At 41.1% G+C, this 27,606-nt stretch overlaps 1 protein-coding gene across 1 annotated transcript in view; it reads left to right on the top strand.

The window, feature by feature from the left end:
* The window catches only part of PAPPA2 (pappalysin 2), a 269,440-nt gene that overhangs the window by 186,849 nt on the left and 54,985 nt on the right, over positions 1-27,606 (top strand). The window contains exons 14-16 of the mRNA XM_027609924.2: positions 5,462-5,633; positions 9,058-9,235; positions 10,451-10,664. Coding sequence (XP_027465725.2) covers positions 5,462-5,633; positions 9,058-9,235; positions 10,451-10,664 — 564 coding nt within the window. The remainder of the gene's footprint in view (positions 1-5,461; positions 5,634-9,057; positions 9,236-10,450; positions 10,665-27,606) is intronic.

Raw genomic sequence — 27,606 nt, 5'->3', positions numbered from 1 at the left:
TCACACATGAGCAGGGGGGAGGGGTAGAAGGAGAAGGAGAAAGAATCTCAAGCAGATTCCATGTTGAGTATGGAGCCCAACTCGGGGCTCAGCACAGGACTCACCATGGGGCTTGATCTCATGGCCCTGAGATCATAACCTGAGCCAGAATCAAGGGTTGGATGTTCAACTGACTGAGCCACCCAGGTACCCCTTCACTATGAATTCTGATTGCATCTCGAATAGTGTTGTAGTCTCCTGAAATTCCTTCGGATGGCTCAGACCGTCAGGGAATCCTTGGACCAAAGCTGTGGAGAAGCTGTGGGCAGAAGAGCCAGGACTTCACCCACTTGTCAAGAACTACCCAGCTTCCCAAATGTGGACCTTGTTTGGGAAGTAGACCAACTTCTTTCTAGTGGCCTCAAGAAATGGAAAACAAAAAAGACACGCCCTGGGAGATAGCTCATGACAAGTTTCTTAGTGGGTCTGTCTGCTCCCTCTGCAGAGAATGATATCTACTTTCTGGGGTCAGCCTTACCCTGTTCTTCAGCAACCACTGTAAGGCAGTGGAAGGCATTGGGAACTTGCCTGTAAGTTTGTCTTCAAATACAGATGTCGGCTCCTTTCACTATAAGTTCTCTAAATTTGTAAGTCATAATTTAAGAGACCCACACACGTGATGAATTTTCTTCAGTTCTCAGTGTGGGGAGGAAATGGTAATTTTGTTGAAGTGTTGGAAGTGCCACCTTACCTGTGTTCTGTCTGTACAGTATCAGAGGTTACTTTCTAGGATATCTTTTTTGCCTTTCCAAATTCTGCTCATTCATTGAGATCAAATCGTACCGAATGTTAAAACTGTCTCTGAAACAGCCATGAATTTATAATCAGTAACACATGATTTCATTATTCTCTCTGCACTATGGTGAAAGCTTCTTCAGAATAGGAAAAATGTTGCCTACGTTTGATCTATCTTATGGCTTCTACATGATAATATGACTTAATACATGGATGTGTAATAATCAAGCAGTGGGACCAGGTTCTCCTTCTGGAATCAGCCTTACTATTTTATAGTCTTGGCATATGGAATTTATTGACATAGCTTTCAGGTTACACATACCAGACCTTCATGGTGCTGGGTTTCGTTCGTGGTGAGCACCAAACACTTTGAAACCTATAAAGTCACAGATGCTAAAATCCCACCACAAGCCATCAGAATCAAAATCTCCAGGGGGCAAGGCCTGGGTATCTATACTTTTTAAAAGCTGCTTCAGTGAGTCTAATGTACAACTGTGATTGAGAAAGCCTGCCTCATGAGGACCACTCCTTTTATGGAACTGTGCCAACAAAGGTTTCCCAAGTACAGGTGTCACTCACAGACCCAGCCAACAAAAGGACACACACACATCATTATGGTAGGATGGTATTAGGATTGTGCCTGGGCACACATCATTATGGTAGGATGGTATTAGGATTGTGCCTGGGTACACATGAGCAGGTTACATACAAGAGGAGGGTAGCCTGAGGTTAACATAACATTTTGTACAGGGATTCCTCGTTGAAAGCATTTTTTAAAACCCTCCAACATAATGACCTTGCGGAGTGAGGACCAGAAGAGAGAAAGTAGAAGCTTATCAGAGAAATGGAGCAACAAAGAATGGAGCTAGAATTATGGGTAGGTGGCCATCTACAGAGTGTGATTTTTAAGGGCCTATTGACTTAAAATTCCATCATGAAAAAACTCATTCCTTTGGTTTAAAACTTTGTCTCCTGTTACTATGGAAATACCTGTGAATCACATCTGACTGGATTCATCATATCCTTACCTGAGGATACATTGTGATGGGGTGTGGGGAAATATCTGGAAAAAGTGGGTGGAAGGCTAAGGAGCTTTTTCCAAATGAGGAAACACACTAAGCAGGGCATCTTGCAGACAGTGGCAACTGGACAAATATTGACAATTTGATTTGCTATCATTTAAAAGAAAACTGCTTGAAATGAAGACAGACTATTAAATATACTATATTTCCCCCTAACTGTCCTGCTGAGATGAGGAGCTTCTTGGCTCTCCGTGGCCTATACTACTAGCTCCTGAACTGAGAAGAAAGCAACAGGAGAGCAGCCTCATCCCCCCAAGGAGGTGGCCTCATGGTCTAGGCTGGCCCCAGAGTGAGGGCTCTGAGCTCCAGCCCGAGGATTTTCCTCTGACCTGCTGTGTGGCCTCCAGCCAGTCTCCAAGCAGCTTCAGTTTCCTTGTATGTCAAACCAAGAAAAAAACCTAACTTCCCACCTCTCTGGGGCATTGTAAGACCCCGAGGCTGCCACTTTCATTACTATTTGTCTGAATACCATAAAAAGAAGGCTTGTAGAGAAGTTTTAAATAAGAATTTATTTAAGAATAAACTAACTGTTTTTACTATTAGCATTATCGGTATGAGGGCTCGTGTAGCACCTGGTAGAAAGGAGAATGTTTGGGGAGGGCAGAAAAATGGAGGACAAAACAGCCCTCAGAAAAGCAGTGTTTATAGTGCAAAAGAAACACAAAAGGGAGGTTGGGGTGCAGGGGAGAGAATTCTACAATTGGTACCAGATGCCATCAGAAGCTAGTAACCTGACAAACACCATCCTCATAAAACAAATTCCTTAAAAAAGGAAGCAAATGGAAATGTAAGCTAGTGAAAGAATTTGCAGCAGCTGCCCTGAAACCATTTCTCACTTCATAAACAGGTCTAGGATTGGTGCCTTTTTTTCTTTTTTTGCCTTGGTCTTATTTCATGCCACTTCTCCCCTCTAACATGCTCCCCTGTCTCACTCTTCCTCCTCCACTGCCAATGCTGGAAGGGCTTCTTACACCGGTAGTCATAGCAACAGCAGTTAATGGAGCCCCATCTTGATGGAGGGAAGCTCATTCAGAGTATTTGTTCTGTGTCTTATCTCAGCACGTATTTGTCCTCAATGATGACATGGATTAATTAATTGGATGGAGTCACTGAAAAACAGCATGTACTATTTCACATTAATTTCTTGGCGACAAGCTGACATCAACAAGAACTTGTTAATGACCGTGTTTCCTAGTACTCTCTGCATACCATGCTGAAGAAATATGACTTTTTGTGGACATCAAGGAATACAGCATCTCTTAAACTTGGAGTTCTTTAGGCATCACTAATGAGGTGTACTGATCTCATCCCATGAAGGATGGTCAGGTTTCAGATCCCTTATCCAGATAGGTTCAGTAAAGACTCAGAGACAAAGGTTCATTTCCTATATTGCCCACCCAATTATCAGCATTGGATTTGGGGAGTTTGTGTTGACAATTAACAGCCCCTACCCCCCAATTCATATATTCCTCCCTCCACCAGACTCCATAGAGTGAATCTGAGGCATTCCATACCATCGAAGGGATAATAAGAACTCAAAAGAGTAAAAAAGTTTTTTTCAAACTACTCAACTCCAACACCTCTATCCTATAGCTAATAAGCATAGATAAAAGAATGAGAATGTCACTGACGTATGATTTAAATCCTATGGCTACAAGTTAAGAAGCAGCAACTTTAGCATAGTCAGATCAAATCCATCCTTTTTAGATGAGTGCTTTTAAAATCAATTCTCAATTATGTCAAGGTAATATGTGCATATTCAATGACATTTTATTTTTCGCTTTCTTATATTGTTGCCCAGCTTTTTTAATAAAGTCATTGACTGCTAACACAATTCTAGGGCAAATAGGGCAAATTAATGATGATGAGCCTCATGGTGGCCATTTTGGCTAATATTTAGCACCACTGGTAACAGCATCATGAGCAAGAAAATATCTCATTGGCCTCCCCCACTAGATTATGATTTCCTTAAGGCCATGATACTTATCGTACCGCCAGTACTTAAAACAATGCCTTGCCACCAATAAGTGCTCAGTAGATGTTTATTAGTGAATGAATGAGTAGGGCAAGATGGTTGAATCACTGTTTGATGATAATATTTTTGTGTTTCAGATTCCCATCTGTCACTTTAGAATTAACAAATTACCCATCTTAATAGCCATTGACATACTTTGCTGTATGAGCAGATTTAATTCAGCAGAATTTTATTGTGTTTACTACAGCAAGCTTTATGGTGAATATAAAAGTGGGTAAGAGTCTGTATTTGTCTTTGAGAGGTTCATAATCTAGTTGGGAGTTTCAGCACTTAGGAGATACTCAGCTACTAATTGCCTTATAGATCAAAGGATGAATAAATGAAAGAGTAAGCAGATGCACACATGACTATAATATAGGATAGAGTATTAGAAGTGTTAGAAGGAAATTATTTTAAAAATTTCCCTGGGAGGTTCAAAGGAGGAAAATATCTGGAGGGGCTTCTTGGAGAAGAAAGTCCTTTTAGAAATCTCAACAAATTGAACAAAGGTATAGAAATGGGAAAACCAAAAAGTATGGATGGCGAACAGAAAACAAGTAACTGAGGGTGGGACTTCGGCCATTTGCAGTGGAGCAGTAGAGGAAATTAACCCAGAACAGTAATAACCCTGTGGGATATATACCATTATTATCCCCTTCTTATGGGGGAAGGAGCTGAAACACTGGGAAATGAATAACTCAACCATATCACATAGGTAGTAAATGGTGGATCCAGGATTCAAAGTCAGACAGCATGGGGCCAGTGCTCTAATTTTTCTCTGGTTCTGCCTTGGGAAGAGGGTAATGCTCTTTTTGCTCTGTTGCATCCTTGTTGCTGTTACAGTCTAGACCTGAACTTGGAGAGTTTAACTCTCTCTCCCATTCCTGGCTGACTGACCCTAGAGATCCAGGCAGTGGTCCTCCTCTGCTGAGATGATGTCCTGGAAGCACCTAGCACAACGTCAGGCATGTGGCAGAGATTTAGTATGTGTGAGTTTCCTCTTCCTGTCATGGGCTCAATTTCTGATTAGCCAGTGCTGATTTTCAGTGGTGTGTAGTGCTATGGCTCCAGTTGTCAGAAATATTTCCATACCAACCAATAAATGTTGACTTTTCTGCCATCTCAGATACCCAGACCCTTCATCCAGTCCCTCTGGAATCAAACAACTAAAAGGTTAGTGCCTGACACAACCAGGGGCCCCAAGGATTCACTCCTGACCTGGGTCTGCTCTGATTGTTTGGGACCCAGAACTACTGGTTGTTAAACATTTTGAGGATTGCTCTCTGATCCAGCCATTTCTGATGGCATCCAGAGCTCTTGAGACACATTCCCCACCTTGTCCTGTCACCATTTTGTCCTCCTGGAAAAGCCGTGGAAAGTCAGTTAATCATTCATTACTTGTTAACTGATATTGTTCTTGTTTATTTCATGTCGCACCGTTCCAGGTCACATAGAAGGAGGTGATGAATTCAATGTAGGTTTTGGAGATCATTCTCTTTGGTTTAGAGGCACTTTCCAGAGGAAGCTGCAAAGTCTTTGCTGCTGCCTGCTTATCTGGAGTCTAAGATGCTTTTGTTTCTGTCATCCCCAGCTGTGTCCATCGGCCCTGTGGGGAGCAAGGCAGCTGTGTGCCATTGCTGCTTGATCATGCGGATATGGTGAACTGTACCTCTGGTGGCCCAGGTCACATGAAGTGTGCTATTACCTGTCAAAGGGGGTTTGCCCTTCAGGCCAGCGGTGGGAAATACCTCAGGCCTGTACAGGTGAGTTGGAAACCCGTGGTCATCAAGACCAAGCTCCAGGGAAGGGAAGGTACTTATGCTCCCCTCCCTGGCTGAATGGGGGAAGGGCAGGTGTTTTTAAATCACTTGGAAGGAAAGATGAGGACTCTAACAGGCAAGGATAGCACAGCTTCACAGAAATACTAGGTGCAGTTCCCATTAACTAGGGTGTCAGTTTCTCTCATGCAGACAGCAGGTAGGGACACTTATCCCGTTCTCATCCTCCTTTCCCTGGCAGAAATTACAGTCCCACTTTTGCCTTCAAGATGAGAATTTCACAGTTTACATTTTCCCACAATTTGTAAGCAAGATAGGTTGTAATCAGTTTGTCTGTGGCTCATAGTTTGACTCCCAGCCCTCTTTATATAAGAAGCCTGGAGAAAGAGTCTGATTTTCTTCCCTCTGTTACTGAGGTGGGGATTATATCATGATTCTAGCTTTTGCCTAATTTTCCACATTTCTCCAAGCTACCATAGCACCATTTCCAGCATTTGAAGGTAGTAGAATATATTAGTTAAGAGCGTGGCTCAGGTGACAAACACGTAATGAAATTTGGGCTCCACTGTCTATTAGTTGTATAATTTTAAGTAAAAACAAACAAAAGAAACTAATCTCTTTAAGTGTTCTTCCATATTTGTGAAATAATGAGGACAGAAGTATTTATGTCATTGAGTCATAATGATGACTGATTGGAAATAATTGAAAAGCTTCTAGCTAAATGATAGGCACATAGCCCTCATTAAGCTGCCATTACTTTGAGCATGATAATGTATTCTCAAGTAAGAATTCTGTTTTCCATCTTTCCTTTAGAGAGCTTTCAATACTCTACAGAGGAACTTTAAATTTGAAATCAGCCCTTAGAAGTCATGACCATCATATGAGACAGAGAAAGGATGCATTAGGGAAAAGATAATGGTGCTTGAGGAGAGAACCAGAAAGACATTGAATGATGAGGAAAGAATTAGATGCATGACTGATAGTCAGGTATCATTGGTGCAAAAGATTGGAATTGCTTGCATTTTGTACCAATTGACTACTTAGCAGGTGGTAGATTCATGGAAGAATTTCACTTGCTTAGAGATGGTCTAAACTCAAAGACACAATTGTTGGTTTCAGGTGGTTTAGGTTCCACATAGAGAGAAACAGTTTTGATAGACCTGGAGACATCAGCTCCTTGGTCGATGGTGCTTTGGTCAGAAAGTCAGAGCTCTTGTCCCCTGTTCTTCACCCAGCTTCACTTACACTAGAGAAGAGATAGAATGACAAAAAAAAAAAAAAAAAAAAAAATAGGGACTGACTCCATTTGTGTGATAGGTAAAGAGAGGGAGAGAAGAAAAGACAGTGTTTGCAATGCATTACAATTAGGAGCACAGTCAAGACAAAATGGACAACACTTAATGAAGCCAGGAGAAAAACCAGGCAATACATGCAGAGTTCGAGACAGATTCTATAAGCGATCGTTGTGGTTCAAGCCCGGCTTCCATGCTGTGATAAGTGTGCAAGGGGCAGTCTGGGTGGGGAGGAGGAAGGTGGGAGCTCACCCTCTGCCAACCATGTGGTGGAGTCAGCAAACACAGCTCTCCAGCTGACTGCTCCTGTCACCCAAAGCCAGCCCCACTAAGGAAATTATACAATCCTAGCTCGTGATCACAAGACAGTGGGGATATTTGCTTTTTGTTGACATAAGAACTGAAACTAAACAGAAAAATGTGTCTGGCTTTGACTTGGGTCCTTCTGGCAGGCAACAGGGAAACATTGGGAAGAGGGAGGCACAGCTGGCCGGGAGGGGGTGTCAGGGGTGACAGGTGCTTTCACCAGTCATTTTACCTTTGGCTTCACTGTCACTGTGGTCTCCTGGTGGGATAGCTGCTGAGCCGCAAGAATGGAGCTGCAGAATCTCCCCGCGCTCTCTTTGACCTGTGGTAACCCATTGGCTGGAGTGACGGCTGTGCTCTTTCCCAAACAAGCCATGAGCTTCCAGGTCTCTCAGTCCCAGCTCACTCTGTCCCCCTCACTCTGGACACGTTCTTCTCCCCTTTCCCTTGGCAGCTGGGAAGTCCTGCTTATCCTTCACAGGCCAGGTCCTCTGTCACCTACTCTGTGAACCTCCCTGCAGACACTGGCCTCCTGCTCGTGCAGGGACAGTCCCTCCTCCAGCCCCCATGGTGCTGTCTCACAGAGCGAGCACCTACATAAAATATGGCTGCCTCCTTTTACATTTTTATGTTTTCTTTCTTCTTGGTCCGTTTCCTACTTCTTTTGTTTTGTCATTTCCGTTCTTTGTATTGTATTCTCGCAAATCACTACAGAAAGAGTAGGCTATAATAAATAACAATATATATCTCTTGCATTTTCCTTCCATATTTCCTTTCCTCCCTTCCTCTCTCTCTTTCTCCTTCTTTCCATTCTTCTCCCTTTGTTTTTCTGAGCCATTGTTTCAACCTGTGATTTGCTCTGCTAGTAGATGATTAGCTCCTGGAGGGTATCTTGTTTATCCAAACCTAGACAGAACCTGGCCCTTCTAGGTGCTCAATAAATTTCTCTTCATTTATTTAGTGATGAGGAACTCCAGGGCTACCCCACAAAAATGACAGGCTCAGGGAAAGGGCTGGAATCTCTCCAATTTAACCAGAAGATTTGGAAGGTGCCTTGTATGCATTGATTCTCAGCTGTTCTTAGATATTGTGCACCATTCTCAGTGGAGGTAATTGTGTTCAGGAGCGTTATCAGTTGGTTTATGGCTCCCAGCAGGAAACAGATGACATGCTCTGAAGTGGGCAATTTGAGGGAATTTAATACAGGGACTACTTGTGAAGGTGGAGACAGGATGTAGGGAAATTACAAGGAGATGGTGCAGAATCCCAGGGTCAAAGGGTGACATCACCAGTAGGCCTGAAGAGTTGACTGCAAGGAGCAGGGAGCAGAACCCACAGGAAGAGAGTGTAGGAGAGGATGGAGAGAGCTACCAAAGGACGAAGCCAACTGGCATTACTGGAGTAGGAAGAATAAGACCTCCTTTTCCCTCCTGGCTCTGCAATCTCCTGCCAGTGGGTCCTGGGTGCTAGGCCTGAGCACAACCAGAGGCATGAAACCTATAGGGACACAGAGCATGGTGGAGAAAGGCATAGAGTGGATCCAAGAGCACAAGGGAGGCAACCAAGAGTTGGCCTGGAGGAGTGTCTCCATTTCATGATTCTCTTACACTAACAGGGACGGTCAGCAGCAGCCTACGTGGGTATTGAAGACCTATATCAAGCCAACAGGGCCTAAGGAGGGAACAAGGCATAATCATTTTACCTATTTTGAAGGTTTGCACCAATAATCACCAGGACTCCGCCAAAGCCTGGAAACGACTTTGATAAGCTTTTTTATGTGATCTTGATGGAAAAAAATTCTCTGTTTCTAGAAGGAAATTCTGCTCACATGTTCCTCTGGGCACTGGGACCGGATTGTGAGCTGCATGCCCCTTGATTGTGGTGTTCCCCACCCATCTTTGGTGAACTATGCGACCTTTTCCTGCTCAGAGGGAACAGATTTTCTGAAACGCTGTTCAATCTCCTGTGCCCCACCAGCCAAGCTTCAAGGTATTGTCAGCCAACCAGGAACTGAATGCAAGTTCTCTTCAGCCTCTCTCTCTTTGGGGTACTTTAGGGATCTTTTCTTCACCCCAGTACTCTTCTCATTTGCTCTGCTGTGCCACCCTCTTCTGATAACACCACCAAAGTGCCAAAGGGCAACACCATTTTTGTCCTGATGACATACAAGAATGCCCTGGCTCAGATCTCATGAATGAAAGACACGTAGACTTCCCTGTCTTTATTTGATTGTACGTCCTCTGGAATCAAGCTGACTCACAGTGGCCTGATCATATTAATAATCAAAAGAAACACTTTATCATGCACATTTTTTTATTTAATATTTACAACCTTCCTATGAGCTAGGTGCTTTTAGTTCTATTTTATAGATGAGAACAGAGTTCTATGAGTTGTCCCTGGCTTACTGCTAGTAAGAGATGAAGATAGGGTAGAACCTGCTCTGACCCCACAACTTGCTCTTGACCTCTTCTCAGACTTTGGTGTGCCTCTCAGTGACCCAGGAGGCCCGTTACAAATACTACTTCCTGAGCCTAATGCTGACAGAGCCTGATTTAGTAGATCTGAGGTGGGTTGGTGATGCAACTGTGGGAAACTCATAGATTGCCTTCGGAAGAACCGTGAATTACACCGAGGCATATAGTGTGGTGTTTAAGTACAGAACTCTGCATCCCAACTGCCCAAGTTCAAACCCTACATCTGCCCCTTATTAGCTTGGGCAAGATGCCTAACCTCAATTTCCTCATGTGCAAAATAAGAGATAATGATGGTATCTATTGCAATGGGTTGTTTGAGGTGTGAAGTTTATATAAGTATTGTAAAATGCTTCAAACAGTGCCTGGCATATAAAAGCACTATAAATGTGTCATGCTTTCCATGACATGGTCACTACTACATTTTTATCATTTGTAGTTAGGAAGTGAGGTCATGATTTATTTAGTAGCCATTCTATCATTCAGGGAAGGAAAGGGAGGTCAGGGAATCGTTATCTGATCTCTGTTCTGTGTAAGAGATCCCAGTGGATACTCAGAGAGTAAAAAGAGATAGGATGAGCCCTGGACCTGAGATGCCAGAGAAGCTGCTCCACCAAGAATTATGTGACTTCCTGAGAATGCCGACGGGTTGATAGGTTTTTGTTCTTTTTGGCTACACGTTGATTTCTGGACTCTGCTCTAAGCATCCTGTGCTGCTTTTTCCTGGGCTCAGGACTGAACCCGTGGCTGACCTGTCTTGAAGACGGGCTCTGGTCCCTCCCCGAAGCCTACTGCAAGTTGGAGTGTGACGCTCCTCCTGTTATCCCGAATGCCAGCTTGCTCCTGCCTCCCTGCCTCCAGCACAACCATGACGTGGGCTCCGTCTGCAGATATGAATGCAAACCAGGCTACTATGCTGTGTCGAGTGTGGACAGTAAAGTCAGGAGGTGAGCTGGTTTGTTCTTGGGTCTTTGAGCTTCTCTCTACCTTCACGCTCTCATTTGTAAATCCCAGACGTTGCTTTGGAAATAATATGAAGACCTTCTGGGTTGTCCATTGCTTGTTGTGTTGGTTTGTTTTTCTATATAATCTCTCTTCACCTGCACAGGTATATTCCGCAGTCATGCAGGCAGGTTGACCAGGTGTGCTTTCTGGAAAGCTATTCCTTCCCATAGAAGATCCCACAGCCTCACTTAGGTGATTTTAATAGAATCTCTGCCCTAATTATCGTTGTCCTTGAAAGTAAGTGTTGGGAGCTTCTCAGGTGTTGTCACCTGAATCCAACTGTGGGTGGAACATCCTCATCAGGTCGTGTGGGAGCTTATGGGATGGTGGCTCTGGGAGAATCCTCCTGGGCTGGTCCCCAATCCATCCATTTATTACCTGTGTCATGCTGGGAAGGTTTCTTTCTCTGCTTTAGTTTTTCTCATCTGTAAAACAAGGATAGTAATAATAATATCGACCTCATAGGGCTTGGTGTGGGGACTAAATACATTAATCAATTAATAAAATATAAGGTTTGATAAATTTATTTTTAACACATAAAACATATTAGCCATTAATATTATTGTAGTCTTTCTGCTTTCTCCCTGCTGGACTTCCTGTATGTGCAACTCCTAGACCCAGAAGCCAGGGTGCATTTCTTCTGATCAGAAAGAACAAAAGGAAAGGCTTTGAAGAGAGTCATGCTGGGCGTCAGATCCCAGTCATCTCCTCTTTTTATCAGCTGAGTAACCTCAGGCAAGTTACTTAACTCTTTGGGTCTCAGTCTCCTTTGTAAGTTGAGGATAATGCCCACATCAGAGGGTTGAGCTGAAGATGAAATGAGATAATGCACATCCAACCCAGTGCCTGCCTTGTGCCAATTGCTCAATAAACGGCTTCAGCAAAAGAAGGTTTTTCTGAACAAACAAAACAAATTAAAAACTTCCAGAAAAAGAAACTCCTTGTACTCAGTAAATAGTAGCTATTCTTTCCCTATCATAAATTATGTTAGTATAGGAGAAAATCCAGTTCATTTCTTACCCATGACTTAATTAAAAGTCCGACCATAGTAGTTTTTTTTTTAAAGATGGTTTTTGTTTTGAACTAATACAATCCCAGCTATGGCATTACCAATGATGTCAAGACAGACAAACTTTGCTTATAAGCTAAAATTCTCTAAGGGGACAGAAGAATATCAGGAAACTTGCTCTCTGGCTCACATGTGCACCCCACCATCTTACTGTGGGGTGGATTGAGTCTGGCTTTGCCCAGAGCCTTACACTACAGAGAAAACCCAGGTTTCTATGTGGGAGGATGTGGGGGAGCAAGTCAGGCGAGAGCTAGGCTGATGAGAATATGAGTAATACTGATGAAAAATTCATAAGAGGCAGCACTCCGGTTCAGTGGACTCTAGCAGGTATAGTCAACAGTTTTTGACAACCGAAAACACATTTGCATGTGATTTTCATAGGCTCTAGATCAATTTGCGTAGGCACACATTGAAAGGCAGTGAGGACCCAGGCCATCTTCAAGTGTGAATGGTATTACAACTCCTCTAGAGGAGGCTGTTTTCTGGCTTTTTCCCCTCTTGTTTCTTGCCTCCCTTTACACAGACTTGCAACTGACTCAGGTGTCTGCAGAACAGTGCAGAGAAGAATAATTGTGGGGGAGAGCAAAGTCTCAGGACCAGGAAGAATTGAGGGCAGAGGGATGATTTCTAACTCCCGCAGCCCACAGCTTGTGATGGGAATGAGGCTTCCCCCCAGAACTGTGAGCTCTCTGCCTTACCCTGCACCTTGGGCTCAGCCAGCTGCCCCAGCAATGGCAGGGGCACACAAAGGCCATTTGTTGGTACAACTTTTCTGGTTGAGAAACTGGAAGCTTGCAACATTGGCATTGGTTTTGGCATAAACATTTACATTCACAAACACCATGCTGAAGAAAGATTAAATTATTTACCACACTGTGTAAACTGATTTAAATCTTAGTTTATACCTGTTTACATAGCAGGCGGCGGATTGGTCATCAGAAGTTTGCAAGTTGGGTGTAAATCACTGTCACTTGCCACTTCTGTTTACCCAATGAACTATGTCAGCCTTGTTCCCCGCTTGGTGGGAAGAGCCCAGAGTTGTACAAATGGGGCTCTAAACTTCTTTCTAGGACATGCAAGCAGGAGGAGAAGAAATTGAGAAAAGCAGACAGGGAGATCAATCCAGAGAGAGTGAGCACATGCTAATTTTATGCAGTTCTGCGAGTAGTGGAAAAAACCCGCTTGATGGTCAGATTCGAAGCTTGTTGTTTGCACGACTCTGAACAATGGACTCAATATCTATGTGTCTCAAGTTTTTCATCCATAATGGGAGGGGTAGTAATTTCTACCCAATTGTGTTGTTTTGAGGCTGAAAGGAGGTAATTGTTCTGGAAGCATTTTATCAATTATGACATTCAATGTAAGTACCATGTATTGCTTTTGGTTCATTTCTTTTTAAAACAAGGAAACAGCTACAAAAATGTCAGCCAAGTACATTCCCTTCCTGCTCTTCTCACGTCTTTTGAACGTTGTTTCAAGAGAAAAGAAAGACAAGTACTGGATCTGACTTTTCTCTTTGGATCAGCCCATTTAAGTTTTGTCCCATTCAGCTCAGAAGGGGCAGGGAAGGCATAGCTGCAATTGGCAAGTTCATTGCGTGCATGCTCTCTGCTGGTCTGAGGAGGATCTAGGTTCCAACCTCAGGGAGCACACAGCCTCCAGGCTCCCTCTTTCATGTGCTTTATTTTTCCTTGAAGCATAGCAGAGAAGGAGATAGCTACAGGAGAGGCACATTCACCTGGCCCCTGGATTCCTGGCCCCTTCTTCCCAGGATTTGAAAGTGGCACAGCCCACACTGAATCTAGTTCCTGAGGACAGGGAAACTGCAATGACTTAGGCCTGGGTCAGGGATTCACCCAAGTCCAATGGATTCCCCAGAGGGAAATTCAGAAGAAGGGTAAATGGATGTTGTGGTAGCAAAAAAAATCAATAAAACAAAAATAAATATCCATTCTATAGTACAGCTATACAATGGTACAGCCATACCATGAAATGGCCTGCTACCATCAAAGATGTTTGGAAGAATATTAAAGACATGGGAAAACATTCACAGTACAATGTTAGGTGGATAAAAGCAAGAAAGTAACTGTTATAAATGATAGAATCTCTATTTTCATATTAAAAATATTTTTATCACTTTTATATTAGCTAGAAATGATTATGATAGTAGTAGTCATAATCTCTAGGTAGTAGGTATTATATTTTATATATATAAAATATATATTATATATATATTATAAGGAATATCTTTTCTTTTTCTGTTTATTTATATTTGCTAAATTTTCTAGATTTTATAATGATATAAATGGATAAACAGTTTAAAAACTAAATAATGAAGTGAGCTAAGATTATAGCAATTTGTGGAGGCAGAGAGTAATAAAAGGAAAACTAGGCAGATCTTTCTAAATAGGTGAACCCAGGAGAGACCAGCACTCTAAGACAGTACCCTATGCCCAGATCCTTCTATGTTTTGAGGACCAGCACTGTCTTTGTTCTTGAAGGCCATCTCACAGTTTTTCCTCCAGTCCTAACACCTCTTCCCAAATTTCCAGCATATCACCTCACTCCCCAAAGTGAAGGGTCTGCCCACAGGTGGGCAAGCTAATTTTTGCCCCAAACATATACCCCCGCTTCCTGCTGTCTAAAATGAAGTTCACCACCTTTGCTCTGGACCTCATCTCCCTTCTTGGGGATTTCTCTCCACCCATTTACCTTCTTCTTTCCTACATCTGAGGCATCTCTCTTCCTCTTGCCCATTACTTCTCTTTCATTATTCTCAGGTTTCTCTCACCTTACAACTCAAATAAGCAGAGCCTTTACTTGATCCCATGCCTCTGCCCTCAGCTACCACTCCAGCTTTCTCTCTCCCTTTCACAATGAAACTTGTTGTAAGAGTTGTTTGTATTCACTCTCTCTAACTTGCCATCTTTTCTCTCCTTCACACTTTGACATTCATGTTTTTACTCCTGTCTCTTCACTAGAGCTGTGCTTGCCATGGATCTTTCTGCTGCCAAATGCAGTGACTCTTCTTGGTCCTCAGGTTACTTGAGAATATTTGGTTTACGTTGTGGTCACCATGACAGATAGGATGGACGCTTCTACCCATAATTTGGTGTGGATGTTGAAACTAATGATACCACACATAGACTAAGAGACTCTGAAAGGGTTTATTACTCATATAATGAGGCCTTCTGGAAAGAGAAGGGGAGGACCCCAGGTTGACCTTCAGATGGCTGGAGAAAGCAGGGAAAGGAGAGGGCCTGGGGTTTTATGGTGCTTAGGGAGTCGGGCTTGTATCAGGGTTTCTGCATGTGAACAGAACCTGTGTGGTTTGAACTTTCTCCTGAGGCCAAAAGAGGAAGCATACAGCTTTCTGATAAGCTTGCTCAGATATGGGAGATGGTGGGGCTTGAAAGCTGTCAGCAAACATTAAAAATGGAGTCAGCCTCCTTATTATAGCATAGTTGGCTACGCTCTGCTTGAAACTTCTTCCTTGATAATGTTCTTTTTCACTCCCTAATTTTCCTTCTTCTTCTCTATCTCTTCTCAATTTTATCAATTTTATTTTCTGGATTTCTCCCCTCTGCCCATTTCTTCAATGTTGGTGTTTCTCTGAGCTCAATTTTCTCTCTTATTCTGCACGCTTGTCTGGGATGAAGCTCATTTACTCTGTAGCCTCATCCATCATCCACATGCCGATGGTTCCTAAATCTGTACCTCCTATTCTAGTCTCTTCCCTTAGGGGCCATAAGGACCATTAGAACAACTGCCTGTGGATATAGCCACTTGGATATCCCATCTGCATTTTATACTCTTACTGTATAAAACACAGCCTATTATAATCTTTTTCAAATCTTGACATCCTCTGTGTTCCATGTGGTTGGTCAGGCCAAGAACTCGCACATAACTTGAGATTCTTCAGTGTTCCTCAAACCAGTCATCAACTTCCATTGAGTGTCATCTTACTGACTCTCAGATATGACCATCTCTCCCAATTTCTGCTGCCACTTCTCTATACCAGGCCACTATCTTTTTTCACTTCTGAACTGGTCTTTCTGACTCTAGTCTTTTTCCCTTCAATACATTCACCACTTTGCAGCAAAATTGATCTTCAAAAAACAGAATTACAATTATAGTTTTCCCCTACATAAAATTGAATGGACAGCCATTTCACTAGGAAAATAAAAAATCTTAAAATAGTTTCAAGGTGTTATATAATCTAGCTGGACTTTGCTTACTTCCGTAGGCTTATTGCCTACTCTCTTCCCTGGGAGACCACTTCCTTCCAACTGTTCTTTTTCATTCCCTTTCATTCCATTTCATTTTCCTTCTCCTTCTCTAGGCTCTCATACCATTGGATTGATGTTACTTCCTCATTCAAGCCATGGCTAACATGCCTCTGGGCCAGAGCTCTCCCCAACAGTGACCTTTGCCTTAGCTGACTCTTACTCTCCTGTTTTTAGCATAGGTACAGTTTTATCTAGGAAGACTACCAAATCTCCCCAGTCTGGAAGAACTGCCCTTCCCAGGGTTCCATTGCACACAGAATTTCCCTGACATCATTTATCTCACTGAGTAGACATGGTCTGTTTACTTATCTATATTCTCCGAGAGACCATGAATATTTGTTTAGCATCGTGTGCCCAATGGCTACTACATTTTTTGGTAGGTACTCAATAAATACTTTATGAATGGAGGAAAGTACATTTATTAGAAAAATCTTGATAGGAATTTTATATTAAAGTTGATACGAATCAATGGTGCAGGAAAGGGGACAGTTTCTTATGAGGGAGTGGAGATCTCTATTTCAAGGGCTTTAGAGTAGAAGAACTCTAAAAATATATGTGTATGTTTTTCTTCTAACAATTGTCTCAGCAACATGGAAGGAATCATTTTCTCCAAAGGCTGTTTATTTTTGTTTATTCAACACACATGTAAGCTTGATTAGCACAACTCTATATAAGTTAATTGTCACACAAAAGGATTAGACCTCTCAACAAGCTCACCAGAACAACAGTTCCCATACCTGGCTGCACATTAGTATCATTTGGGGAGACTTAAAAAATCTTAATGTTCAGATCATACCCCAAACCAATTACATCAGAATTTCTGCAAGTGGGACCCAGGCATTAGTGTTTTGCAAAGCTTCCCAAGTTGCTCCAATATGCAGCCAAAATCAAGAAGCACAAGTCTAGGGGAACCTTTGTTTCTGTAAAAACAGTATCAGTCATGGGATTTTGACTTGTCTAAAAATATCCAGAGTAATGTTTCTTTTTTCAAAATTAGTGTAACAGCACTTTTGCATGCCAGATTTTTACATGTCTCTTTGAGGCTTATTTATATTTGGAGTTAATTGAAAAAATACAAACAATTGTAACTCCAAAGGAATTGTAGTAGTTTCTTGAGTTCTTTCTTATTGACATTTTACAACACATACACAGGCTCCTTTAAGCTGCTTTCTTTTCCTCCCCTGCAGTTTTCTTCTACATACACATCATTGTTCATCGCCCCTTTGTTGTTTCATTAACTTGACTTCCAAGGAAGGTAAAATAAATGTTTTTGACTTATATTTTTATCAAAAAGACCATATTATAGTCTCCCTTATCTTTCACTCCCATGGCTACCTTTTTCTTATTAGGTGTTATCTTTATGTGCGAAGGTTAGATTAACCTCATTAGGACTCATAATTAATTTAACTTACAAATTATTCCAACCTTCTAACCTTACTTAGACAGCCTTTCCCTCTGTAAGTCATTAATCAAGATGCCATGTGAAAGGTGCTGTAGTAGTCAGATCTTTTTTAGAGTGATTGTAAACAGCCATACTTTCTGAGAGTCACTCATGATATCAGCTTTTCCAAAGAACACAGATCTATTTAAGTTCTATAAACACAAATGTAGGTCAAGACTGTAAAAAATAGGCCTCACATTATGACTATTTAGTGTTTAACAAATGTTTGGTTGGTAAACCTCTTTAAATGGGGATTTGTCTCCTCTGACTTGGAGGGAGGGTTTGGGATGGCCGTGGATTATACATGTGGACTTGACCCATCTCTACACACAGAAAGATCATTTGGTGTGGCAGAGAGTTAAAAAGCATAAGGCTTTGGCTCTGTTCTGTTGGGTTGATGATATAATAAGATGATAGTATAATACGGTATACTATGATATAGTAATGTATACCTTGATAAACTGTAATATAATATGTTTCAGTATATTATAAGATAGATGAGGAAACTAAGACTCAGAGTATCATTAGTAGTCTTCCCACAATCACTCAGCCAATTTGTGATGTTAAACTATTCTTACTCCAGAGCCCATGCTCTTGGCTAACAAGACTTTCAATATTGAGCAAATCACTATATCTCTCTGGGCATTTTTTTCCCACATCTGTAAACTAAGGGGAAATCTTGAGTGACTTCCAGCTCTAAAAGTCTATATTTTATTTTCTACCTCGGTAAAATCAACGAAAAGAGTTAGCACTTTGGCAGAACACCATTGAGACCAGTGATACATAACAATTTATTGCCACCAGAAAAAAACAGAGAAGCACTGCACAGGCACAATCTTAGTGGGCAGTACTTAAGGAAATACTGGGAAGACTTCTGGTCTGAGTGACCAGTCAAGGTTTTATCCTCTTCCTCTCGATAGGTGTTGGTCAATTGTTCTCTATTCACACCCAAGGGGATTGAATCCGGGTCTTCCTTGAAGACAGAATATGGGTACATTTTTAAGATCTCTAGAATTGAATTTAAAGATTAAGTACTTCCCTGAAACTTCCCTAAAGAAAATTTAGTCAAAATGCTAGGAAGACTTTCCTTAGTCCAAGATTTATCTCTTGGCTTAGTGGTAAAGCACACAGGTTCTGGGATTAGTGAGATCTAAGTTTGTATTTTAACTCTGCCACTTATTAGCTCTTAGACCTAGGGCAAGTTACCGAACTATACTGAATATCACTGTTTTTATTTACAAAATGGATATTAGGAAATAGAATTACTTATAGCTTTTTAGAAGGATTAAATTGGATAATAGATGTAAAGAAGTGAACACAGTTCTTAATCATATGAAGCTTTAGGTCAGCAATAGCTGGTATTTTATCATCATCATCAAAATCATCATCAGGTTAATGATGCTTGCAAAATGACTGTTGCTTTTGGTGTGTTTAGCAGGTAAACTTCTTTAACAAGGAAAACACTCAGCTACATTTTTATCAGTGGCTATTGTCTCCTATCCATTGTTGATGTCTGTATTCCTGAAAAACAATGTAGGGACGGAAAGACTGAAGCTGGCATTCCAAGTAGGAGTTATAGGTCTTTGGTTACGAGGGCCAATGGGGGAGTGTATTTCCTCTGCCTATAAAACACACACACACACACACACACACATACACACACACACACACACGAAAACAGAAAGTTCATTAAATTAAAAATATATATGTGCAGTTCCCTCCCCCAATCAGAACCATCCCTGAATGCTTCATCTCATCCTGCTGTCAACTCAGTGAGTTATCCAAATACTACAGTGGCTTCAGGTAGACCATGAAAGGGAAAAGGGGATATGGGGGGGGGGGGGGTAGAGAAATGGAAATGAAATAGTCAGCAAGATAGAGCTGGACATACTTCAAAAATTGGGGCAAGCACATAAGGTCGGACTGGTGTGGGAGCAGATAGGAAGGGCATGTCCTGGAGATGTCACCTAGATATTTAGACTCTTGATCTTTTTGAACTGTAGCTTGAACCTCTGAGGTTCAATTGATTTTATTGTACCATAGGAAGGGAAAGAAAGACTTGGCTAATGAAATGGAAATGTGTGGTTAAGACAAATGCTAAACCTCCTTAAATATCCTGGATTTGCAATTTCTAAAAACTCAGTAAAATAATCTACATAATTTTTAAACTCTGTGTCATAACATTGTGCATATACACATATGAACAGCTGTTAAACCTATGTGTATATATAGACAGAGACACATGTGCTATCTATGATTTGCCAATTAAGGGACACACTATAATCTCTATGTACACTCATGCATCTGTGAGAAATAGAAATTTGTTTTCTTTCCATTAAGACATTGTCTGGCTTTATAATTAGTGTTTATAGTAAATACATTCAAAGTTTATTCTTGGAATCCTCAATTCTCTTGCCATTGTAGGATAATGTGAGCTTTAGGCTAATTGATTACAGCCTCTTTTGGCATTAAAGTGACTAAACCTCTTCTCCAAGCCTTGGCCACTCAAATGCACACCTGGGTGCAGGCCAACTCCCTGCTGCAGGCTTCACAGGGCTCCAGCGACTGGTATGCAGGCCTTTACTTCAAACACAGCATTCGTTGAACTCATAAATTTCCCTGTGACCTTCAATCTCAAGCTAGAGAACATCTGATTATAAAACTGTCCTTCCTTTTCAAATATTATATTGACTTCTGATTTCTCTATTAATCAGGAAGAATAATTTTTAAAATATTTGAGTAAGCACTGAATTTTATACACACACATACACAAACACACACACCAATAGGACATTCTTCAACCCATACTTTCTCTCCCTGATGCCCTTTCTTTGTTTTGTTTTGTTTTTTTCTCTCTCCTTATCCCATCCTCTCTCTCAGGTTCCAGCTAACGCCTTCTTTGGCCTAGTGGGTGAACATTTTGATTGTGACCTTGCCTTTGCTGTCTAATGATGGAGTCAGTTCAGGCCAAACTGATTTACAAACTATCTCCTGAAGGATTCTGGGTGGGACAAAAATCGGAAGAACTGAGTAGGGTGGGAAGATTGAGTAGAATGTTAACACTGAACCTTCATATCACACACACAGGGAGAGAGAGAGAGAGCAGAGGGATGGACAGAGGTGTGTGTCTGAGTAGATTTGTTGGTTATCAGAGCTAATAATTTCTGCTGCTCATTGGGAATTGTATGTGCCATTCATTGTACTACATACTTTATATACACTAACTTATGTAATCTTCTAATAACCCTATACAGAAGCTATTATCAACCCCATTTTTCAGATAGGAAAACTGAGACAAGAAAGCTAAGTAATTTTTTAAAAGCCAGAGATGTATTTAGAGCCACATCTGGAGTTCAAGCATTAGTCTCCTGCTTCCAAATCATCTGCTCTTCACCAGTGTATTCCTGATGGGAATCACCCATCCACTAAAAACCTGCTTCAGCCACTAAAAACCTGCTGAAGGCCACTGGGACCTCTGACTTTCACACCTCTGGGTTCTTGCATGCATCAATCTTCAAGTGCCCCTCTCCTCCTTCCCTGCCTAATGAACTCATCTCCAAGTGTTTCTTTCCTGCTATCCTTCATGTCCCCAGGCAGTGCTGGTGGCTCCCTCTTTGAGCTCCCATAGGTCAGTATTCTGGTTCTCTTATGGTATTATTATTTGTTTCTAAAACCATACAACCTGGGCACCTGGGTGGATCAGTTGGTTAAGTGACTACCTTCATCTTGGGTCATGATCCTGGAGTCCTGGGATCAAGTCCCGCATCAAGCTCCCTGCTCAGCGGGGAATCTGCTTCTCCCTCTGAGCCTCCCCCCTCTCATGCTCTCTCTCTCTCTCTTCCTCATTCTCTCTCTCTCTCAAATAAATAAAAATCTTTAAAAAAATAAATAAACTATATGACCTAATGTAATGCATAGGCATGTACTAGATACTCAGTGAATATTTGTTGATTGGATGTATGAATGCTGAATGATGAAAGATGGGGAAGGCAAGAGATTCCTATTTAATAGTTTTTGTTTTGGAACCAGTTCACTCCTGCATTTCAGTGTAACCACCACGTCCTCAAGTATACACTGAAGGGAATGAGTATTAGAATTCTGTGGTAATGTTAATTGCCATTGTATGTTTGGGTTTAAATTGCATGCATTGTGGAAACTTCAGAATGTTTTAAAATCTGGGGGTGACCTGAGAAGATTTGGTAAGATGATAAACCCTGTTAGCTTTATGGAGAATTATGTGAGGGGCCAAGAGACTCATGCAAAAGAGATTAAGTGGGAACTACTGAACTTAAAATGAGCGAGGCTGAGAGTTGGACAACTAGGGCAAGGTCAATGAAAGGGGGAGGAGGGGCCCCCAACTTGAGTTAGGTGTTCAGACCTGGGGCAAAGCATTATTGCATCTGACAGTTTGGAGACCTAAGATTTAGTAGCAGAAAGCCCAAAGATAGAAGTGAGGGGTGGGGCTTAGAAGTAGAACTATCTGTGTACTTTTAGGATTTAGCACACTGCTTATTCTGACAGAGAGGCACTATTTTACATGGAAGAAGAGCTTTGTAAGGGGCATTTTTTTTTTGAGTCAGGGAAGAATGAAAAACCAAAGCCAATGTGTCTAGTGGGATGGTCCTACTGACACTATTTCTTGTCTAGTGGAGTGGACTGGGGCTAAACATCGAGGGCCTGCTGTACAGAGGGTGGACTCACTGATGGGCTATGGACTGGCCATGACTGAAGTCTGCCTGCTCTTCATTTAGGATATTGACTTGAGAAACCAGGTCTGCAGTTTGTTAAGAGAAAAACTGGTACGGAGTTTGGAAGTGCTGATGGTTCTCTCTGGGGTGGGGTAGAGGACTGCGTCTTTTAACACAGTCTAGAGTAATGCTTCTCAAACTTGAATGTGCATAGGAATCACTTAGGGATTTTGTTAAAATGCAGATTCTGATTGAGTCAGTCTTGGGTGTAGCCTGAGATTATGCATTGCTGACAAACTCCAGGGAGATTCTAGTGCTGCTGTTCTGGGAACCACATGGTAAGTGGTAAAGGGCTAAACTATACTGAGAAAAGAGGCTTCTAATTTCAATTCAAAAGCTGACTGTGTGCCACATACAGCACTTAGCCGATTAATGCTTTAGTTTCTTAATCTGTGTTATGAAAATAATGTGGTTACTCCTTGCTTTTACACCTCCTTTTTAGAGATGTTCTATGTGGTAGGATTTTGTGACATTCAGTATAAATGTACTAGGTAAAGGGAGGTACTTTATCTGCAGCTTCATTTCTAGGAATAATGGTGCTTTCATATTGTGATTTAGGCATTGGCATCAGATGGATCATGGTACTTACCGATCCTTCTCCTTCCATTAACCAGTTAGATAACCCCAAGCAGTTGTCCTACTTTTCTAAGCCTTACTTACCTCATCTATAAAATAAACATTTTACATTCATTGAACTAATGTTTATGGGTGCCTATGATGTACCAGACATTGTGCTGGAGACTGAAGATATAATAGTAAATACGGTCTTGCTCTCACCAAGCTTACATTCCAGTGGGGGAGACAGGAAATAAATTACTAAAACTAAAAAAAAAAAAAAAAAACCCCAAAATAATTAGAGTATGCATTCCTTGAGACAGGTGCTTTGATTAAAAACCAAAAACAATAAAGGTGTAAAATAAGGTTGCTCTGGAGTGGCAAAAATTATTTTTAGATAGGAAGAAGAGCCAGTCAGAAGAGCAAAAAGAAAAACACAAGCAGAGAGAATAGCACCGAAGTCCTTTGGAAGGAAAAAACTTGGTTGTGCTTGGGATCCTAAGTCCAATGTGGACAAAGTACATTAAAGGTGAATAGGGCATAGGATGAAGTCAGAGAAAGTGGGACAAGATTATGTAGGACCTTGTAAGAAATGAGAAAGTTTGGATTTATTCCCATGCAAGAAGAGGCAATTGAAATGTTTTAAGCAAGAAAATGACTTGATGTAATATATTTATTTACTTTATAAAATATCTCTCTGACTGGTATTTGCCAACTGTATAGGAAGGGGTCCAGAGAAGTGGGGTGTCCAGTTAGGAGGTGAGAGACAGGAACTTGGGCTAGCACTCATCACAGTGGAGATGCAAGAGGTATGGCGACAGATTCCGGAGATATTTGGGAGGAAAAACTGAGAGGACTTGCTGAGGGATTGAATAAAATCAGATGGTGGGGAGGTTGGGGAAAAAGGTAAAAGTGAGAGAAAGAGTAGAATCAAGGATGTCTTTAAGTTTCAAATTTGAGCAACAAGGTAGATGAGTGGTTGAGGAAGAGCATGTACAAAGATAAGGTAATCAAGAACTCACATAACAATAGTCCTCACACAGGGGGGTTTAAGGATAAAATGATATAGGTATGTATTCTTCTGCATAATCCCTAGCACTTAAGTGCTCAATATTTTATTGTTTTTCTGTTATTGTTATTATTCATGAGGGACTACCCATTGGAGACACGAGATGCCCTTGATTGGTAAAGACATGATAATTCTCTTGGACTCAACAATCATATTTTTATTTTCTCCAGTGAAAAATAAATAATACTTTTGAAAACCCTGCAGTGGTGATAGAAGAATGGGGTAGGATAGACTCATGTGTGCCTCAAGCAACATCAATCAAACTTTCAGCCAAGTTTTGATTACAAGATCTTTATTTCTGGCAATGGTGTAAGAAGCAGAAAGAGCACAGCTGGATTTTCAGCACTAGGTGGATACCACAAATTCTGGAAATTGGAAAAAAGCATCTTCTAACTTGGACATTGTGGTGATTTGTCTGGAGTAGTTAGAAGGAAAATAAATACAGACCTTCTCCTAGCCCCAACTCCTCATGGTACCATTTACAGAGTAAGTTGTCTGGCTGTAACTATTCCTGTTTGGTCTTTGCTAAGTATTCAGCCTTTTTAACCAAGGTTGTTAGGTATGTGATTGTACTCTCTGACTTCTACACCTAAGGCTAGTTTCAGCTATAGGAAAGTAGTGTAGATTTTAGTGGTTTTCCAACCTAGCTACATAAAAAACTGCTGGCCAATTTAAAAATACAGAGTGTAGGGTAGTCCCAGGATACTGGATTTAGTAAGCCTGTCCGTCTAGGTTTTTTAAATGTCTCCTACATAATTGGTCTACAAATATCATTTGGAAACCATTGGTCTGAGGATTGGGGTGTTATGTTATGATCTGAAAACTCTGGATTCTGTTCTTTCTTTTGCCAGTGAATTGCTTGCAATGTGGCATTGGGCAAGTCACTTCATAGTTCCTAATGTGGTAGTTCAGCCTCTTTTACTCCATTGGAGTGAAGAAAATATAGATAGCTAATAGTCAGTGAGTAGAATGTTTCATGTGAAGGACATTTGGATTGGACTAACAAAGAAGTTTGGAATCCATGTCCTGGTGAGGGTCTGCCTGTGTGCATCGATCTAGTATCCAGTGCCATCATTCTTTGAAATGCAAACCTACTCATTTCATGATTTCAAAGTGCCTCTTGACTTTTGATTCATAACACTTTATATGAAGGCGTTGAACCACAGTAAATAAACCAGTTTTTTCATTAATGATTTTAAAAGGCTCAGAGGATACTCCTCAACACTAAACTTAGAAGAGGGAGCTGTGGCACCCTTGGAGATCAAAGCCTTGCCATTACTATAGGCTTTAGTCCCCTTCAAGGGCCCTTTGTGGAAACCAAATTTCCTGGAGTTAAGAGGAATCCAGGACACTGAATTCTTGCCCTAATCACAGTCTCTTATGGCCAGAACCAGCCCATGGCATTCAAGTTTCAAGGTTAGTGCCATAAACAGGGATTGACAGGCATTGATATGGAGCCAGTAAGACAGGGCTTGCTATTGGGCCTTGAGGAACTAACCAATCAAATGCATTGTGAGCAGTATGAGGGTAGAACTTGAAGTGGGTCATCTGATAGAGTGCCATGCAGAAGCTGTGAGAGGTGTATGGAGAGATGGCCATAGGAGGCCATCCCTATACAAGGGAGAAGAAACTGGGAAGGAGAATCCATGAAGTTGAGGGGCGTAGGGACATCTATAGAAAGGAAATGCCATTTCCTAGGGAATCAATTCTCTCTCCCAACCTCCTCTCAGTCCTGCCTATAGTGTCTCCTGTGGAGTTCAGAGGTACCAGTGGGAGCTTTGTTGCTTTCCTTTCTACCTTCCAGCATTCTCCCTCTCTATATTTTACTGCTATTGCTGGTGGTTTGCATCACAGGGCCTGTCATGTTGTTCAGCTACCACCTACAATGGCCAACTTACCCATGCAAGTTTGATCTATCTACCTTCACCACTGAGGTTATTAAACTGGCAGGGAAATATATGACATCGGCATTCTTGAATGGCTCTTCATGCTGGGCAAGAAAACGGAGGACTATTTCCATGTTGAAGAGTTCCAACCAATTCAGAGAAAAATACCACATGAAGTCAAAGTATTATCGTCTTGGCCAAGCAAGGGTTTTCCTTTATAACCATGCTGACATGCAAAGTTTTACAGCCTTGCCTCTCCCTTGGTGTCAGTGGTATTGCCTGCTCTCTCCAGCTGGAGGATGTCAATTCAGCAGAGGTAGGGGAAAGATTTCATCTCTGGGAGGTGGTATAAAGAAGAGAGTCCCTGGGAGGATATAAACTCTGTAGTGTGAAAGAAGAGTAGAATATCCAGTCTACAAGAGGGACAAAAAGGAGTTTAGTTATAATCAAAAGAACTACAAACCTTTCATTGAAAATAGATTTGGGAAAACATTTTTAAGTGGCATCTTTCTTTAGAGAAAGAAGCCATATACTAAATAGTACATAGTGTGTGATTTCATTTATATAAAGTTCAAGAACAGGCAAACATAATCTATGCTGATGGAAGTCAGAATAGTGTGGATTGCAGGGGTGTAGGAAGGTTTAACTGTAAGGAACGCCAGGGGAGTTCTGGGGCACTGGAAATGCTCTTTATCTTGATCTGCATGATTACCCAGGTGTATTCACATGTAAAAATTCTTTGATCTGTGTACTATGATTTGTGAAATACTCTATATGTAAGTTATTACTCAATACATAAACTTAAAATGAATCTTCTTTTTTTTTTTTTTTGCCACACTTCTAAATGTAGTATCAGGATAAAGGACATCTGGGATATTGACTAGGATAGAGATGCTATTAATATTCAAAGTGGGCTGTAGAACATAAAAGGAACAGTTAAACCAGACACAGTGGACGGACCACAGGCTTTGGCAGCTATTCACCTAGGTCTAGGTCCTAATATACATTTTACTGTGGATCTTTGAGCCAGCTTTAAATCTCTCTCACACTCAGTTCCTTCTGTATGTGGATAATAATATATTTACCTTAACTGCCATTTGGAGGATTCAATGAAATCATGTATATAGGTATTTTGCCAAACACCTGAAATGTAACTCAAAAATACTATTTATTATTAACAGATAGTAGATATATGTTCACATAAACCATGATGCTTAAGAATTCCAGTCACAAAATCAGATTTCTACCCTAAAATATTCCTGGGAATAAAAGTATGAATCTCAATAACTGTTTAACATCAAACTAAACAGTGAAAAGCTGAAAGCTTTTCCTCTAAGATTAGGAACATGACAAAGATGCCCACTCTTGCTGCTTTTATTCAACATAGTATTGGAAGTCCTAGCCACAGCAATTAGGCAAGAAAGAGAAATAAAAGACATCTAAATTGGAAAGAAAGTAACACTGTCACAATCTGCAGATGATATGATATTGTGTAGATAAAACCCTAAAGATTCCACAAAAAAATCATTAGAATTAATAAATGAATTCAGTAAAATTGTATTTCTTAGTTCAGTGAAGAACTGACAAATAAATTCAGTAAAATTGTTTCTATATACTAATAACAAACTACTACAGAAATTAAGAAAACAACCCCATGTACAATTGCATCAAAAGGAACAAAACGCCTAGGAATAAATTTAACCAAGGAGGTAAAACACCTGTATACTGAAAACTCAAAGACATTGATGAAAGGAATTGAAGAAGACAAAAATAAATGGAAAGATATTCCATACTCCTGGATTGGAAGAATTAATATTGTTAAAATAT

This window comes from Zalophus californianus, chromosome 10, assembly GCF_009762305.2.
Source record: "Zalophus californianus isolate mZalCal1 chromosome 10, mZalCal1.pri.v2, whole genome shotgun sequence".
In the NCBI taxonomy this organism is placed as follows: Eukaryota; Metazoa; Chordata; class Mammalia; order Carnivora; family Otariidae; genus Zalophus; species Zalophus californianus.
Note: the sequence above shows the minus strand (reverse complement) of the source record. Positions and strands in the feature narration are given on the sequence as shown.